The 15699-nt window shown below is 36.8% G+C and overlaps 1 protein-coding gene across 8 annotated transcripts in view; it reads left to right on the top strand.

The window, feature by feature from the left end:
• The window catches only part of NCKAP5 (NCK associated protein 5), a 338518-nt gene that overhangs the window by 240014 nt on the left and 82805 nt on the right, over positions 1–15699 (top strand). For all 8 annotated transcript variants that reach the window (XM_085228902.1, XM_085228905.1, XM_085228903.1 and 5 more), the window contains 2 exons: positions 9741–9809; positions 14672–14710. In XM_085228902.1, the coding sequence (XP_085085028.1) occupies positions 9741–9809; positions 14672–14710 (108 nt within the window). The remainder of the gene's footprint in view (positions 1–9740; positions 9810–14671; positions 14711–15699) is intronic.

The raw sequence follows: 15699 nt of genomic DNA, 5'->3' as shown, positions 1-15699 counted from the left end.
ATTTTGTATTTTATTGTGTTTAAAAATATTTTCTGATTGTGTCAATGATAAAATCATGCAATTCTTTAAATCTGTTGCAAAAGGAATACCACTTAGGTATTTTTTGCCATTTCATTAGAAATCATACATGTTTTTTTGTACTAGAAAATCTGGTTTTCCTACTTAAGGAATCATTGGATATCAGGGATCTGCTCTGAGTTTCTCATCACACAGAGAATGGATATGACATTTCAGTATATGGGTTAAGTGTTTTCCAGGCTGTCAGATTAAATTAGTCTATTTCATAGAACTATTCTTGTTTTAACTAAATGAAATGGCTTTGAATAATTAGGGGAAAAAATATTTCTTAATAAAAATTAATCATTGTCTTTCCCTGAAACAAGGCAAAACATTTGTTGCCTCAGCTTTCAGTAAACACCCAAATAACTGCTTTAGGGAGACAGTGAATGATATTGTTTATCATACATTGAAGGATATACAGGAAAAAAAAAGGCAGGAATCTTTGATAGTTTTGGATCCTCTCTTTCTATTACCAACCTAAAGCATTCTCAGTTCCTTAATTTCTTTGGGAGTGGAGAGTGCTGGGTATATGGTGTTCCGTGAGGAGACTACCAACTTTAGATCCACGTTTGCATTTTACCATCATTTATTAACATCCCTTCCGTTTGGGTGTATGAAGAGCCCTGGAAGTATGAGTTCAAGCATGAAACCATTGCTCGTGTTAATCTGCGAAATTTCATTCCGTGTTTGTTCTGGTAGTATTAGGAAAAAAAAACGTGTAAGCTTTAACAGAGAAAAGTTGATCTGGATAAATAGAATTTCCAGAAATCTAAAAAATATACCTACCTTAAGATGTGTGAAATCCCTGGCTTTCTTCTACTTAATTTCAGGGTTTTTCTACTTAGTTACATTGACCATTGTTTTAATTTTATAAAGGAAAAATACATCATCGCTATTTTTTAGAATTAATTTATTACTGAATTGCTTATTGTAGTGTGCCCTGCCAGACTTTGAAAAGCTATGCTATAATTGCTAAGAAGAAAGGTTAAATCTGTGAGTTTCACCTTTTTGAAGAAAACAAGTTTAAGGCCTTTGTGGCATATTCCTATAAGCAAATACTGAGGTGGGTCTTCTAAAGACAAACTGTCTCTTGGGCTTCTTTTGCATGCTTGCTTCCCAAGGCCATGAATTGATAGTACTGTTGCCTGCATTCAGTATGAAAATCCCAGCTAAACAAAGTGGGGAAAAATAAGAAATGGATTCTGTTAGAAAAAGTTGTCCAAATAATAATTTTCATACATAAATCTGAAAGCTGTATTCTTTTGATGCTCTGTGTTAGATTAACTTCGGAGTTGAGTGCGCTACGCGGCAAGGTGTGGATAATGCAATCACAGAAAATAGAAAACTGTGACTGTGTCAATAACCTCATGGTCAAAACTGCAAAGGTTTGAAGGAGACGTTGTCTAAAGTTTTATATAATTCTAAAGTTGTCCTTCTCATTGCTTGGAATACTGTCCCAAAAGCATATGAGTTTTGCTAAACATCTGATTTTTATTTTATTTAAAAAGAATTTGTATTTTGTCTTTAGTCAAGTGACCTTAAAAAAAAAAAATGATTGCCATACATATTATTTCTGAAGCACCTAAAGCCCTGCAAATACTTGTACTGCACAAATCTTTGTATATATGCGTGTATATATATCAGTACAATTTTTAAATCTCATCTCAATCTTCTGTAGAAAGTTTATTTTCAAATGAAAGCAAATATTTTATTTGAAAATGGTTTCACTGACCATTTGTTTTCATCACATTTCAGTCTTGGATCCGTAGGCAGTCAGAGGTTTGCAACTGCTCTGTATTAATTTCAAAGAATTAGAGTTTTCCCTGAACAATTTGGTCTTTCTGCCAGGAAAAAAAGAAAAAAAGAAGAAAAAAAAAAAGAAAAGAAACAAATGCAACTGAAGAAATATGATAGGATTAATTAATTAAAGGGTTCTGAATAGAAAGCTATGGATGTGGTTAAACATCGGGTTAATATTAAACACCAAATGTCCTTCAGGATGAATCAAGTCCACACTACTTGCCTTTATCTACCTACATCAATTGTAAGAATCTGAGTTTCAGTTACAGTTTCAGGACCAAATACTTTTTTCATAGACTAGGGATTTTATTTTTAGTTCTTTGATGGAGGCAGTAACTGCCTGTTAATATTACATGGGGAAGCACTGTAAATCTGTTAGAGTGAGAGCCTCGGAGTTCTTCAGGGACGGCGTGTTATAAATGGAGACAAATCACTTCAAACAAGAGGAAAGAAGGGATTGTGCAGCTGCCTCTGCTTCAGAGTTTGCAGGGGGAAAGATCACTAAGTGTAAATAGTTGAACATTAGAAAATAAGCCACTTTTGTGACACACATACACTGTTCATTGCATAAAATTTCACTCTTAGATCTCGCATTTGTGTGATGGCATTCATCCTTCATCCTAGGTACATGCTTCTAGGGAGGTGCCCCTAAGGAGGAATGGATGGGAAGGGTGAATGAGCTCCAGCATTCCCCTTTCCTGACTTCCCATCATCAGCTGCTTCTCCTCAGGCAGGCCAGGAGCATTGTTTTCAGTGTGACTGCCTGGTTCTCTGCACAGATCACTGCCTTATGCCAAGGTGCTCTTAGTATGAATGATGGAATGGTTTGGGTTGGAAGGGACCTTAAAGATCATCTAGTTCCAATCTCCTGCTGTGGGCACAGTTGCTTTGTGCAGAGGATAAATGATAAAAAACAGGAGTCCTGCTTTTTTCCATGCTCATACTTCTGTGTTTTATCAAGTATATACACATTTTGCATCCTGTCATGGATACCATTTATATCTTAACTACAGGAAGTACATTCAGCTTTATGCTTCCTGTTGGTGCTCAATTATATGTTTTTCTTCTTGTCCTCAAAAAATGTTTTGTCTGGGATCATTTGAAAGAGTTTTAGAAAAAAATAATAATAATAACATCCTTTATAATTCTACTTATTCAAAGACCTGTACTGACAATGCATCAGCTGTGAGTGTATTGTAAGTCTATTATAGTCTCAGTAAATAATGCTAGAATTTGCTGTTTGCTACAATTTGCATGCAAGTAAACAGACAAAGCTATTATTGATAGATCTGTTGGTAGCTTAGGTATTTATTTGCTGAAGATAAGCCTGGGCTTACAATGCAGCCTGCTCTGCTAGAGCTGTACCTAACCTTCTCTTTAAAATGTCAACTCCAGACATTTCTGTGGTGTCAGAAAGGAAAATGTTGAAGGTTTTAAAGGCTTGTCATTCTTAAATACGTTAGAATCAAATGAAATATAAAAGACAAATATTACCATTCTTGAACCAGATAAAAATTTCCAGCAACAACTTCTGGAGGGAAAAAAAAAAAAAAGCCTCAGTAGATTTCACAGAAGAATTCACAGTAATATAAAGGGTTTGGGTTTTTTTTCATGTATTTTAAGAGTCAGTTTCATCAGCAGTGTATGAATCACTTGGTTTAGTTTGTTTGATTCAGCTGCTGAAGTTCAGACATTCATCCAGCATAAGTAGATTTCAAGGATGAGCTTATAGTTATCCCCTTCTTACCAGAAGTTGGCTTCACATTGAACACCTGTTGCCCCTTCTCATGGGAGAGGGGAGGAAGGAAATTAGTGCTGTTGAGCCCTGACCAGGAGCCAGGGTCCAGCTCTCCCTGCATCTCCTGCATGTCTATAGAACAAATGGGCAAGTCCTATGTTTTAAGGTCTATCAGAATGAAATCCATTGCTTTAAAGCAAATATAATTTCCAGTGTAAATTCATGTTTAAATACATGAACCAGCTCATCAGTAACTTGTAAAACATCATACGTAGCTGCACAGACCTTGGGCTGCATTTTCTTAGAAACAGTTAAATCAGGTTTTTGCATGGTGTTATTAGCTTTCTGATGTTAGATAAATATATTTTGATTTCTAGCATACGTTAAAAGAAAGTTACAGTGCTCTCTCTGAGGCTACAGCCCCGCTTATTGGTAGCTCAGCTGTAATCTAATACAGCTTTTAAGATTTGTTGGTAGTTGTTCTAACCTCACTCTGTTTTTGTGTCAGTAAAGAATTTAAAAGAAAATAATCAGGATTTTAAGTTCAAAAATAATCCCTAGTGGTACTGCCCAGAAAGGTTCAACGTGGCCTTCTAATAGACAGAATTATGATTAACCCTGTTACGGTTCTCTATTTTGTTATTAAATTTGCCTATGTGTTGCTTTCAGCGCTTCATTTGAATTGAGTTGAATGTTGGCTGGATATTTCAGATAAAATGTGTCAAATTTTGTAAGTGTGGCTGAAGAGGAAAGCCAGTTGTGTCATTCCAAAGGAAATCTGAAAGGAGATAATCTATGGTGCTCCAGTGTGGTTCTGCTGTGGAAAGGGTGAAGCTGGGAACAGTGCCAGTGGCAGCTTGCATCTCACTGCTTGCAAGGAAGGACACTGGAAAGAGGCCAGTGGAAATGCTTCTGTGCTGCTAAGAATAAATTAAGGCTGCTGTTCCTATCATTATGTTGATTTAAAAACAAAGGTGTAATTTTCTGTACTTGTAGCCGATGTAGTGGTGCTGTTGAGTTTTTATCTGGCAATTTGTCTAATTGAAAAGGAAGTGTTATTACTGGTTCAGTCTCTCAAAGGATAAATTTTCTGTGTACAACAGGCAGAATAATGCCGAAACTCCTGCAACTAATGATACAGAGTGGTTCAAGTGGTAAGCTGTTCTTAGAGTGGCAGCTTAGCAGAAAAAAAATCTCCTAAGGACCGAAAGAAACACTGCAGTAACTTTGCTACTTACTTTTACCAACTTTGACATCTAATAGTTTGCTGTATGCAGCCATGACCACAGAAATATACAAAATCAGAGGTTGAAAGCATGAAAAAAGCTGCTGAGCGCTTCTGAAGTGGTTGGACAGCTATTAATATACCACACAGGGCATGACAAATGAGTGTATGTGTAAATCAATAAACCTTTCTGTAAATGCACTAATGGCTAAGTATGAATAACAAAGAACTGCACGTGGTAACCAGTGTTGTAACGTTCTGTCAGAGATTTTAAAGTTCACTGTCATAACTTAGTTCCTCTTGACCTTTATTGATGGTACCTTCAAAGGACGTTGAGCTGCTAACTTGACACACAACCTTTAGACCTTCATCTCCTTTTCCCATAGTGCAAAGTAAATGCTTACTCTCCTTCCCTTTCTTTTCTCTTCCTTCCCCCATCCTTTCATGTTGTCTCAGTGGTTGAATAAGGAAATCTGGTTTTGTGTGCTTCTTTTATTTGTGTCTTCTGGTAGAAAATGAAGTGGCGTAATTCATTTCATTGTGGTTATAAAAGTGTAGAGGACTGCTTCTTGAAGACTCCCTAACAGGTACATGAAATAATTCATCTCTTAAAGACCCCAATGTACCCATCGTATCCTAATTCATAACGCATGGGAACAGGCTAGACAACAAAATGTTGTTAGTGTTCTCCCACCTTAATAAATCAAGGGACATAAAGGTTAAGGCTAACCTTTTTGAAAAGCACTGTAGAGGAGCAAATCCAAATCTCATTTTCAAACATGTTTTAAGTATTTCAGTTCTTTTGAGAAGTGCACAGGAAAGGCTTTTACAGGATGTTAAGTGAAAACTGTCCTCTCAAGTGCCACTTGTAGCTGCAAGGCTAGGGGAGAACTGCTGTCTCGTGGCATTCTCAGACGTGACAGTGTGTCTGCCACTTCTTGTAAACACTACTAAGCGTTGAACAAATTATAGTTAGTAGGCAGCTAAACCTGCTTTACACCTCTAAGATAGTTAAAAGGGAAGAGGACAGAATGGAAGTAATCATCTCTAAATGTCTGTATCGATATGAGCATATTTGTTATAAGCATGTTGATTTTCAGCTATTTATAGTCTAGCATTATTTAGCTGAAAGGTGGTGCCACACTGTTGGTTTGAGTGGGGATATCTTGTGCTTTGAACGTATAAATTCAGAAAAAAAACTGTGAGCTGGAAGGGAGCAAGGCATTTTTCAGCTCGGAGCCTACTGCTGACGAAGGCCTTTGGGGAGGCAGCAATTCCTGTTGTTCTGGGGGCTGTTAGCAGAGGGATTTGGTTTTTTTCCTGTAAAAAGCAAAAAGCTGTAGTGTGTTCTGTTACTCGTTAGCAAAAGAGTTCAGGATATGTTGGAGATTGTATTTGAGATTTCAAGTGAAGATGCTTTCAATAAGAGTTTGATGTTTACGTGATTGTACTGCTTGAATTTATGTTCCTTGTGTGTTGTGGTTAAGGTGACCTAGAGCTAATTATCATCACCATTTTACTCTTTTTAATTTTTAATTAATTGGCCTGCCTTTCCTAATCCAGTATAGTAGCACCTTCTCAGAAACATGACAAAGGCTAAGGCTGCCTTCTGTCTCCTCATTTTTTCTATAGCATCTAGAGCAACAGATCACTGTGAACCAAGGAGCTTCTTCCTGCCCCAGAGAAAAAAATAGTTGATTTTAAGGAAACATTGTGTCATGTGAAAGCAAATACAGTTTTTCTTTGCATCTGGTATGTGTCTGCATTCATGGAAAATAAACAGCAGATAAATATCGACTTCAGCAGGGTGCACCTCAGTGTATCAAGTCTACAGTCTGCCTGTTAGTCGTCTCAGATAAAATAGGGAGTAAGGGGGAGTACAGTTGCAAATACAGGTGCAAATAGATGGAAATACAGTTTCCTCAGCATCTGTGAAGGAAAGAGAAGTCTTTGCTGACCCACATCTTCTGTTGGGGCTGTTTTCCCTCCTGAGGAAAGGAATAAAATCAGAGTTGACAAAGTCTCTTGTAATAATAGGCAACTTCTGTTTTATACGAAGTAATCTGAAGTTCTCACTTTCAAACTGATTTTCCATGAACTCACTCTCACAATTCAGAAAGCTGTTGTCTCTAATTAAGGCAGTTGAAAGCTGTCTGGCATCACCCAAATCTTGACTGATATCTTTAAATTTCCAATGTTTGGAGACACTTTGAGGAGGAATATTTTTTTTCAAATTGGAACTAGGAAGCACCTCAGTTTTGACATTTGTAGGAGCCTTAAGCCTGTAATGATCCAAAAGCCCGATGCAGTGTTTTGTGTAATGTAACTTATGCCACGGGTATTTTTGGCTGAAAGGATCATACCCCAGGAAAACACATTTGTAGGAGATGAACGTTGTGCACCTGCAGCAGTTTGCTGGTCTGCGTCTCAAGTAGTGTTTGTGAGGCTGAAGGAGAGAGGCATTTTATTTCCATGTGTAACACAAAATATACATGAATTCCTAGTTGGTCGCTTTGCCTACAGCTGGAAATCACCATGGAAATCAGGTGGTATCTAAGAGAGTGCCTTCCTCAGTAGTCCAGTGCTGTTGTTGCTGGGTTATGGGTGGGAGAAGGGACTGCACAGGAGTCAGTACTTCCCTACCACTGCCTCTGGGTGCGACAGCTTTCATGCTGTGAGAAGTGTGAGCTTCTGATTGTGGCTTAGCTTAGAGAAAGCATGGCATGAAAATGAAAATAAAAAGGGATAGGGATTTTCTCTAAGGAGACCTACTTTGCCTGTCTGGCAGAGGATGCCAGAATGTGCAGCAGTGGAGGGCAGATCCCTCTGAGTGAGAACGAGTAGGCTTACAATAACAAAGCCCAGTGGTTTCTGTTAAATAAATGAAGATCTGGTTGAGGAGGCAGAGTTTTGAGACCACAAGTGCTATTAAACATTTTCTAAATGAATACTTTTGGGGGAATGTGGATTATTATCAAGTATTCATTTGCAGTATAGGGTGATTTTGTGTATCAAGCCGTGGTTTTCCCTGATGCAGAATCTTAAATAAAATCCATCAAGTGTTCCCTTCTAGTCCAGTCCTCATTACAAAAATGCCAAATAAGTGGGCATGATTTGCTCAGCAGTCAAGAAGCACTGAAGTTGAGCTAACACTGACTGTGTTAGATCCTTTCCCTACACTTTCAAAGCCACTGTTGTGAAAAGGGTTTTATTATACAGATGTTGCCACTATGGCTTGATAAGAGAAGAAACATACCGTTTATTTATAATGCTGTCAAGTTCAGGTTTCCTAATTTCCTTCACAGATAGGCTACCAAATAGCTCACTGAAATCAGAGATTCAGCTAACAAACCAAGCTGGATTAGCATCCATTTTGAAACCTCACAGCATTCAAAGATTAAAAAAAGGAGTAAGAGAAATAATGGGGATTTCTCTGGGTATTTTGTATAGTGCAAGTCTATGTAGTAGTTCTTTCAGACATCTCTGTATGGAAGCAATCTGCCCCAACTATTTTCTGACTGTTCACACAGGATATTTTTATGTTAGTGAAAATGAAAATTCAAATAATTAAACCCTTAAGTACACCATGAATAAGTGAGAGTGCCATGAAGACTAATCCTTTAGTGGTTTCTTCAGAACAATAGGAAGTATTTATCTTGGATGACATTTTAAGGTGATAGTTATAGAGAAAACATCTGAAGATCTTTAACTCACAGAAATAGATTTTTATGTAGCAATCATCTCTTTATTTTTATCAATCAATCTGCTGGAATGCATCTGTAAAAGCAAACTGGTAACTGTATATGATGATGTCTTCAGTAGGGAGGACTGTTTACTCTCCAGCTTCTGATTTCTTACTGCTGCTTTTGCAACTCTGCTTCTACTTCGCTATTTAATTCTGCATCTGTATTTTTTGCTCCATCATCTCACAGTGTTCCCTGCAGGATCACCCACAGATTTTTTATGGCCATGTGCTGAATCCATTGGGAGGAAGCATTGGGAAAATAATGGTGCCAGGCATTTTACCACCTTTGCTAGCTTTGGCTGTAACTACAAGATAAAGCACTAATTCCGCATGGTTGTTTATTTACACATGTAAATAAATAAACTCTATACCCTTCTTTCTTACCTCTCTCTTATTCCTTACTCTCTTTCAATATATTGGAAGATTGCATACATTTACTCTTCCTTCCTAATCTTATTTTTATAATTTATCTGATTTTAGAATTCTTGTTAGTAACTCAGTTTAGTGGACTCTGGGATTTTCATTTTGCTGAATCATTGACCATTCTTAAAATAGAAGTGATAACTGTGCATCTTTCCATAGCATCTTTCCATACAGTAAATTACACTAAATTTTCCTCTCAAATTATAAATATTAACTAGAGTTATGGCTGTTGTATTGTATAACCACAGTTCTTTTGAAACAGCATTTGTTAAGCTTTTGTAGACTAACAGAACACTTAACATGAAACAAGTATTGTAAATGGTATAATAGTTGTAATTATCTGAATGCAGTGACTGTGGTGTTATGGTTACATGACGTGAAGTTATGCATGGGAAACAAAGAGCTTTCTTGAGCCTCATTTTAGCTTCTCAATCTTTAAAAGAAAATTAGTTGAAACTCATTTTGATGCAACTGTGTGTAGCTCACTTAAGAGATTTTCCTTTTTCAATACTGATAGTATTCCTAAATTCAAGTTCATAATATATAGAAAAATATGTTGATTTCTCATAATTTTTGTACCAGATTCTGCCATTTTGAAGTTTGCACACAAAATTAGGTGGTGCATTTTTAGTTTGAATCTTGAAGAATTGCACAAAGTCAGCACCCTAAGGTTTTTTATAAACTGTTATGTTTTCAACATACCTGTTGATTAATTTACAGATTTATTTATTTACTGTGCTTTGTTGTAGGCAGAGAATTCAGCACTGGCTCTGGAAAATGAAAATCAGAGAGAACAATATGAGAGATGTCTCGATGAGGTAAGGAGTGTTCATACATTGTACTCCAATGAGATGAGTTGAAATTAATTTCTCCCTCTCTTACAAGGTTGTCATTGTTTTGCAGTTTTCTAGTATTACCTCATTCTCAGTGATTCCAAGAACTTGTTTTTGTCGCTTAGAAATACTCTTCTCCATGACCTCTGCTGTAAATCTTTTTTTTCTTCACACTTCACCAAAAGATCAATATCCTGGTGACCAATATATTAAGCTTTGTTGGTATAATAGCTTTGCCAGCAGAGATGTTTCTGTGGACTTAAATTGTCAGATGGAGTCTCTTCTGCAGGGATGCCTACTCCTAGTAAGTGATTCTAAGAGAAGAAAATGGTAATTTACCCGTTAGTTTTTGTGTGCTCTTGTTTTTCTGTAGTGTGGAACACAGGTACACAGGTGGTAGTGGCTTCTGCTGTCAGAAATCCCCCAGTCTTCGTCTGTAACAGGAATTCTCTGCTCCCTCCTGTGGTTATGAGCCTAGGTTTTTATCTGCTTTTGTTGTTTGCTTTTTTTAGCCTTCCTGTTGTCTCACTTCTTGTGGCATTTATAGACTTGGCTTAGTGGGCATGGTGGTGATGGATTGATAGCTGAACAAGATGATCTTAGTGGTCTATTCCAACCTTAATGATTCTGTGATTCTCTGATTCTACTACATGGCCCAGCTTCTGATCAGATCTCCAAATTACAGGGGTGAACATTATAGTTCACCCAACAGTTACTGCCTCAGCACTTAGCCTTCCAGAAATGTCTGGCTCAGGACATACAAGATCTTGGGTAGTATCTCCTATTGCTTACAGTTTTCTCAGTGTATATATTGATGTCCTCTCTTTTATCCTGAAACAAGTCTCTTCAGCATGGGTGAGAGCTTAAAACAAGTTCTAGGCTGTTAGTAGTTCAGAGAGTTACTGAGTGGGAGTCATTTGCCTGTTCTACAAAGGGAATTCATAGTAGTGTAAGTAGCTGGCTAACATGCAAGCAAAACAGAACAAAACAAAAACTGCAATGGTTTCTCATCTCCGCTTTCAGCATTTTCTAAGTTTTACTGGCATGATCAATACAGCTCTGGTACAAGAAACCTCCAATTTAGGTAGACTTTCATCAGTAAATTCACACTTTTACCAATGTTGCATATTTTCATCAGAAGACACTTCCCCGCTAGGCTGTGTGCTGTCTGCACTGTGTCTGTCTGACAGCTGCAGAGCGTTGGTCTGCATTGGTCTGTGCCACTCCACTCAGTGCATCATTGGTAATTGGGATGAAATTACCACATACTTTTTTACATTAGTTCAAATTACAGAGCTTAAATTTATCTTGGACAAAGCCTGTCTACATAATTCATTTTGTCCATCCAAGAAAAAACACTCCATATTACAAGGACAGATGATATGTATTTAGTCTTGTTTGCAGTTACATGATTAATTTCTTATCCACGGTTGTATTTTTTTATATTCTGTTGCTGTTCAAAAAATGAGTAATTATATCAAGTATGCTCTACACTTTATTTTCAACATTAGGTTGGCTGCTTTCAGTTCTTCCATATTATCACAGCTATATCCATCTTCTCTCACCATCCCAACTTTTTCAGCAGACAGTTCTTGTCACCTGTGATTTTGCACTTCCATGCTGTATTATTTTTTATTATTATTTTTGTTTGCTTATCTTCTTTTTCCTTTTTTTTTTTTTTTTTTGGTCTTATCTTTTGAGTGCAGTATCTTTTCTTGCCCTTTCCCGTTGCTTGATATCACTTTTTCTCCCTCCCCTTGAGCACTCTGGTGTTTTGGCAGTATATTGGTGTAGCTGGAACAGGCTTGAACCTAATCCTTTCTGAGCACTGAGGTGACTTTGGCAACAAAAGAATATTTAATTATTGTAAATTCTCAGAGTCCCGAGATGGCACCCACCTGAGCACATTTCTTTGGTGGAGCTCCACAGGAAATTTTATTTCATTATGGTAACAATAAAGAGAATTAGAGAGGAGACATAAAAGTAATTAGTGAATAACCCAGTCAGTAATTGTGAGAAACTTCGCTCCCACCTGGAGTCTTCTGAGCATGTCGTATGTGAAAAAGTCCTTTCCATACAAGGCTTCTTACTGGAGATCTCAAGAAAATAATTTATTTTCCTGAATATTTTCATGAAAAAAGGAGTCCTTTATGAATTTTAATATTCACTGATTTGAAATTATTTTTTCATTTTTGCAGTGTATATATAAGCAACTTTAAAACAGTGTTTGCAGAACATGTTATTGAAACGTTCCAGTGCTTAATAATTAAGAAAAGTACTCATTTAATTACAGAAATACCCCATAAGTATATCTTTCTGTCTCTGAAAAGTTTAACTCTAAAACCAGGATTGTCATCTTATAGCTTTTGTGTGATGCTAATCCTAATTTCCTATCCTGGAATTCAGCTCTCAGTGTATTGGCAAGTGGCAATGCCATGCTTATTCACATTATGGTGCCAGCTGAGATTTCTGTCAAGCTTCGCTATACTTATATGCAGGAAATTGTGCAACATAGGTTGGGTAATATTTTTGCTGATGTTTTAAGAATTAAATCATGGCATTATTGAATACATATCCATTTAGCTAATAAAAAATACAAAGTCATCTTAAAAATGCATTTTAAAGTTTGAATAAAATATAACACCATTCATTTTAGTATGGTTGAAATGTCTTTATGGGTATGAAAAAATACATTAAAGATAGAAGTGTAAAATCTCGGTACTTATAATAGGTATAACAGATGTTACACTGGAGTCTCATTTCTCTGATTCATTCTTTTATACTTTTTCTATTAAGACCACTTTATAACATGTATATGTAAACATAATTGTGTAAGAAAAAAGTGAATGTGGATCTTTCATCTCTTTTACTGCAGTCCACAAAAAACAAAAACAAAAAAAATAACCCTCACCTAAAACTCTTGGCTATTAAGTTCGAAGGAAAGTCAGGCTGTGTTGAAGGCAAGCCCCTTGTACTGCATTACAGCAGCTTGAGGAACTGGCAATCTCTATACTATTCCTTGTTCTTCTCAGTTGCAGGAATCACAGGTCAAGTCATTTCACAGCCTGTTAGTTACAGGGTTTGAGCCACAGTTCTGTCTTGTGTTAGTGGGAATTTCACATATTCTGCATCTGAGACACCAGTCCTTCTGCCTTCTTTGACCTCAATTCCCTCAGTTTTTGGTAGTTGAGACTATCAGTTCTGTAGTGCTGGCTTATGCTGTTCATCTCCACAGTGTCTCTTGGTACCTGTAAGTAAAAAGATTGCCAGTTTCTTTCCATCTAAACACTAACCCTGTTGTACATCTAGCATGGCAACCGTATTTGAAATGCAAAAGTAATGACTGCTAAATTAATTGTATTTGCTGCAGAACATTTCAGTGGAGGCTTCCCCCTGCAAACCGATACAAACCTGAAAATACTTGAATAGTAATAGCAACGCAGTTTGTCAGGTTGCTAGATACTAGAATGAAATAGCCTACTTTTGTAAAGAAACTAGCTACATATCTTTCTTACTGGGGTCTGTGGGAGCTATGGATCACTGGCAAATACTTTCATTTAGGTACCTGACTTCATATACTCAAAGTTAGAAAATTTCTCCCCTATGCATTGGCAAGTTCAGTTTTTTCCCATTTGGAAGATTATGCCATTTACACTCCTCTGCTCAATATATAAAGGCATAGGAGTAATTGTAGTAGGCAATTCTGTTGCAAGTGACTTGTACACACTTCAAAGAACCTTCCAGTTCTTCTAGGTACAGTAAATCCACTTCAGAAAGTGAAGAAATAATGTATTAGATATGGTTTGTTCAATTTTCAGGTAGAGCAAACAGACATTGGAAGTACATTCCGGAAGGAACACTGTGGGATGTAGATTCTGAAAACCCATAGAGCAAGGGATGTGTTTTTTCAAAACTGTAACATATTTACTTCTGTTGCTTATTACTGCTCTAATATCAATCTATGTCTTTTGTTAAATCATGTACAGAGCAAATTTATGGGACCGCTGTTCCACAGGCTGCCTTAAATTAGGGACCAGCTTGGAGAAAAAAACTGACACTAAGCAATTTTGTGAGAGTTTTAATTGAATGTAACTTCTGCATCTAACAGAACGGAATCGTTTCACGGAAGTGAATTGGTTTAAACTCTTACACTACATTAGAAATGTAATGTGCAAGTTAAACGTCAACAGAAATCCTATTTTTGCCCTTCTTTCCATTCATCCTCCTTCACCCCTCCATGCCTGCTGGTAAACAGAAAGGATACATAACATAAATAACTTCCAAAATTCCCTGTTGAATATATAGTTCTGCTAATCAATGGTGGGTAATGTCATTCAAGTCAATTAAATTGTGCAGTGTGAATGCCTTCCAACCACATTTTGATGACAGTAGGTACTTTAATTTTCTGTGGCACTTTATGGTTTCTGCTTGTCATGATAGATATACCATTTTGTCAATACTGAATCAAGAAACAATTAAACTTCATGAAAACATTCAGGACTCTTCAGCTAGTAAAAAGCAGCTCTAGTGAATGCAAGTCAATCCGTGCTGACGCACAACAGCTGTATATAAACCTGGGAAGTTTCAGTCTTCTCCATAGAAGAGGTGGCAGAAGTTAAACAAACTAAAATTGATAGTGTTGGTTTACAGTGAAAACTAGCAAAGAAGTAATCACTTGCATTTAATATATTCTCACTCATACTATCTGATGAAAATATTAGTAAATAATGAAAGTACTAGAATTGGTGGTGGTTTAGGCAGAAAATGTAATATAAAGCCACAGCAGAAGGTAATACACATAAACTCGTATGATCATGTACTTAAACTATATTATCTGTTTCTTTCAGGTAGCTAATCAGGTTGTTCAGGCCCTACTGACTCAAAAGGTAAGTTGTATTTTGCTGTAACATAAAGTTCATTGGTCATTTGAGAGATACGTATTTTATATAGGTTATATTTTTTTAAACAATACTCACACATTTAATTATCAGTAAGCCCCAAATTTAAGGATTTTTTAATCCAGGTGAATAAAAGTCCGTGAAACCACGCATTTTCAAGGCTTGATCATATAGGAGCCATACATAGTTCTTATTATTTTCCTGTGCTGAGGCAACAGAGTCAGAAAACTCTTCCCAGACTGTTACTTTTCCATTCCCTTTGGTAACAAGCTGTGACTGTCCCACAGCCCATTCCTGTGTCACATATAAATAAATAACTGTGCAAGTCAGCAGTTGGCACTCTCAATCACATCCAACAGAAGGAAAGATTTCCTGGTATGAGCCTGTGTGGAGGTTTGGCTACTTGACTTGTGGGCTGGGGACCAGCAATAGAGATCATGTGTTTTGTTTTTCAATGGGCTAACATTCCATTCTCCTGGATAAGCAAGGGAAATAGTGTCTGGACAAAATCCCTGCAGTGCTGTTGCAAATCTTTAAAAATGAAAAGCATCACTACAGCTTCTGTGAGGTCTATTCCAGATCAAGTCATGTCTGAACCTTCTGTTCACACTCCGGATTGTTGAATATGATGTTTGGTAATTTCAGATGTAATGTAGTCCAAGGAGTAAAATTAAAAACGATTGTGGCAAAATGAAGATGATCTTGGGGGAAAAAAAAAAAAAGATGGAATTCAACAGAGAGAAAAGCGAGGTAATTACATATTAGCAGAAATAATTGGCTATCCCTGGAGAATAGGGATTAACTGGTGGGGCAACAATTTTACAGAAAAAAATGTTTTTTAACTTGAGCACGATTCCGTGATGTCATTTTCTGAGGTGGAAAAAGAAAAAAGAAACAAGGTATAAAGATTTATAATAAGCTATAAAGCCTGCAATATTCATGAAATGATCCTTTGTGCGATCTAGAACACTTGATGA

This window comes from Meleagris gallopavo, chromosome 7 (assembly GCF_905368555.1).
Source record: "Meleagris gallopavo chromosome 7, MGAL_WU_HG_1.1, whole genome shotgun sequence".
Taxonomy (NCBI): domain Eukaryota; kingdom Metazoa; phylum Chordata; class Aves; order Galliformes; family Phasianidae; genus Meleagris; species Meleagris gallopavo.
The sequence above is the reverse complement of the archived record's forward strand: the minus strand, read 5'-3'. Positions and strand labels throughout refer to the sequence as shown.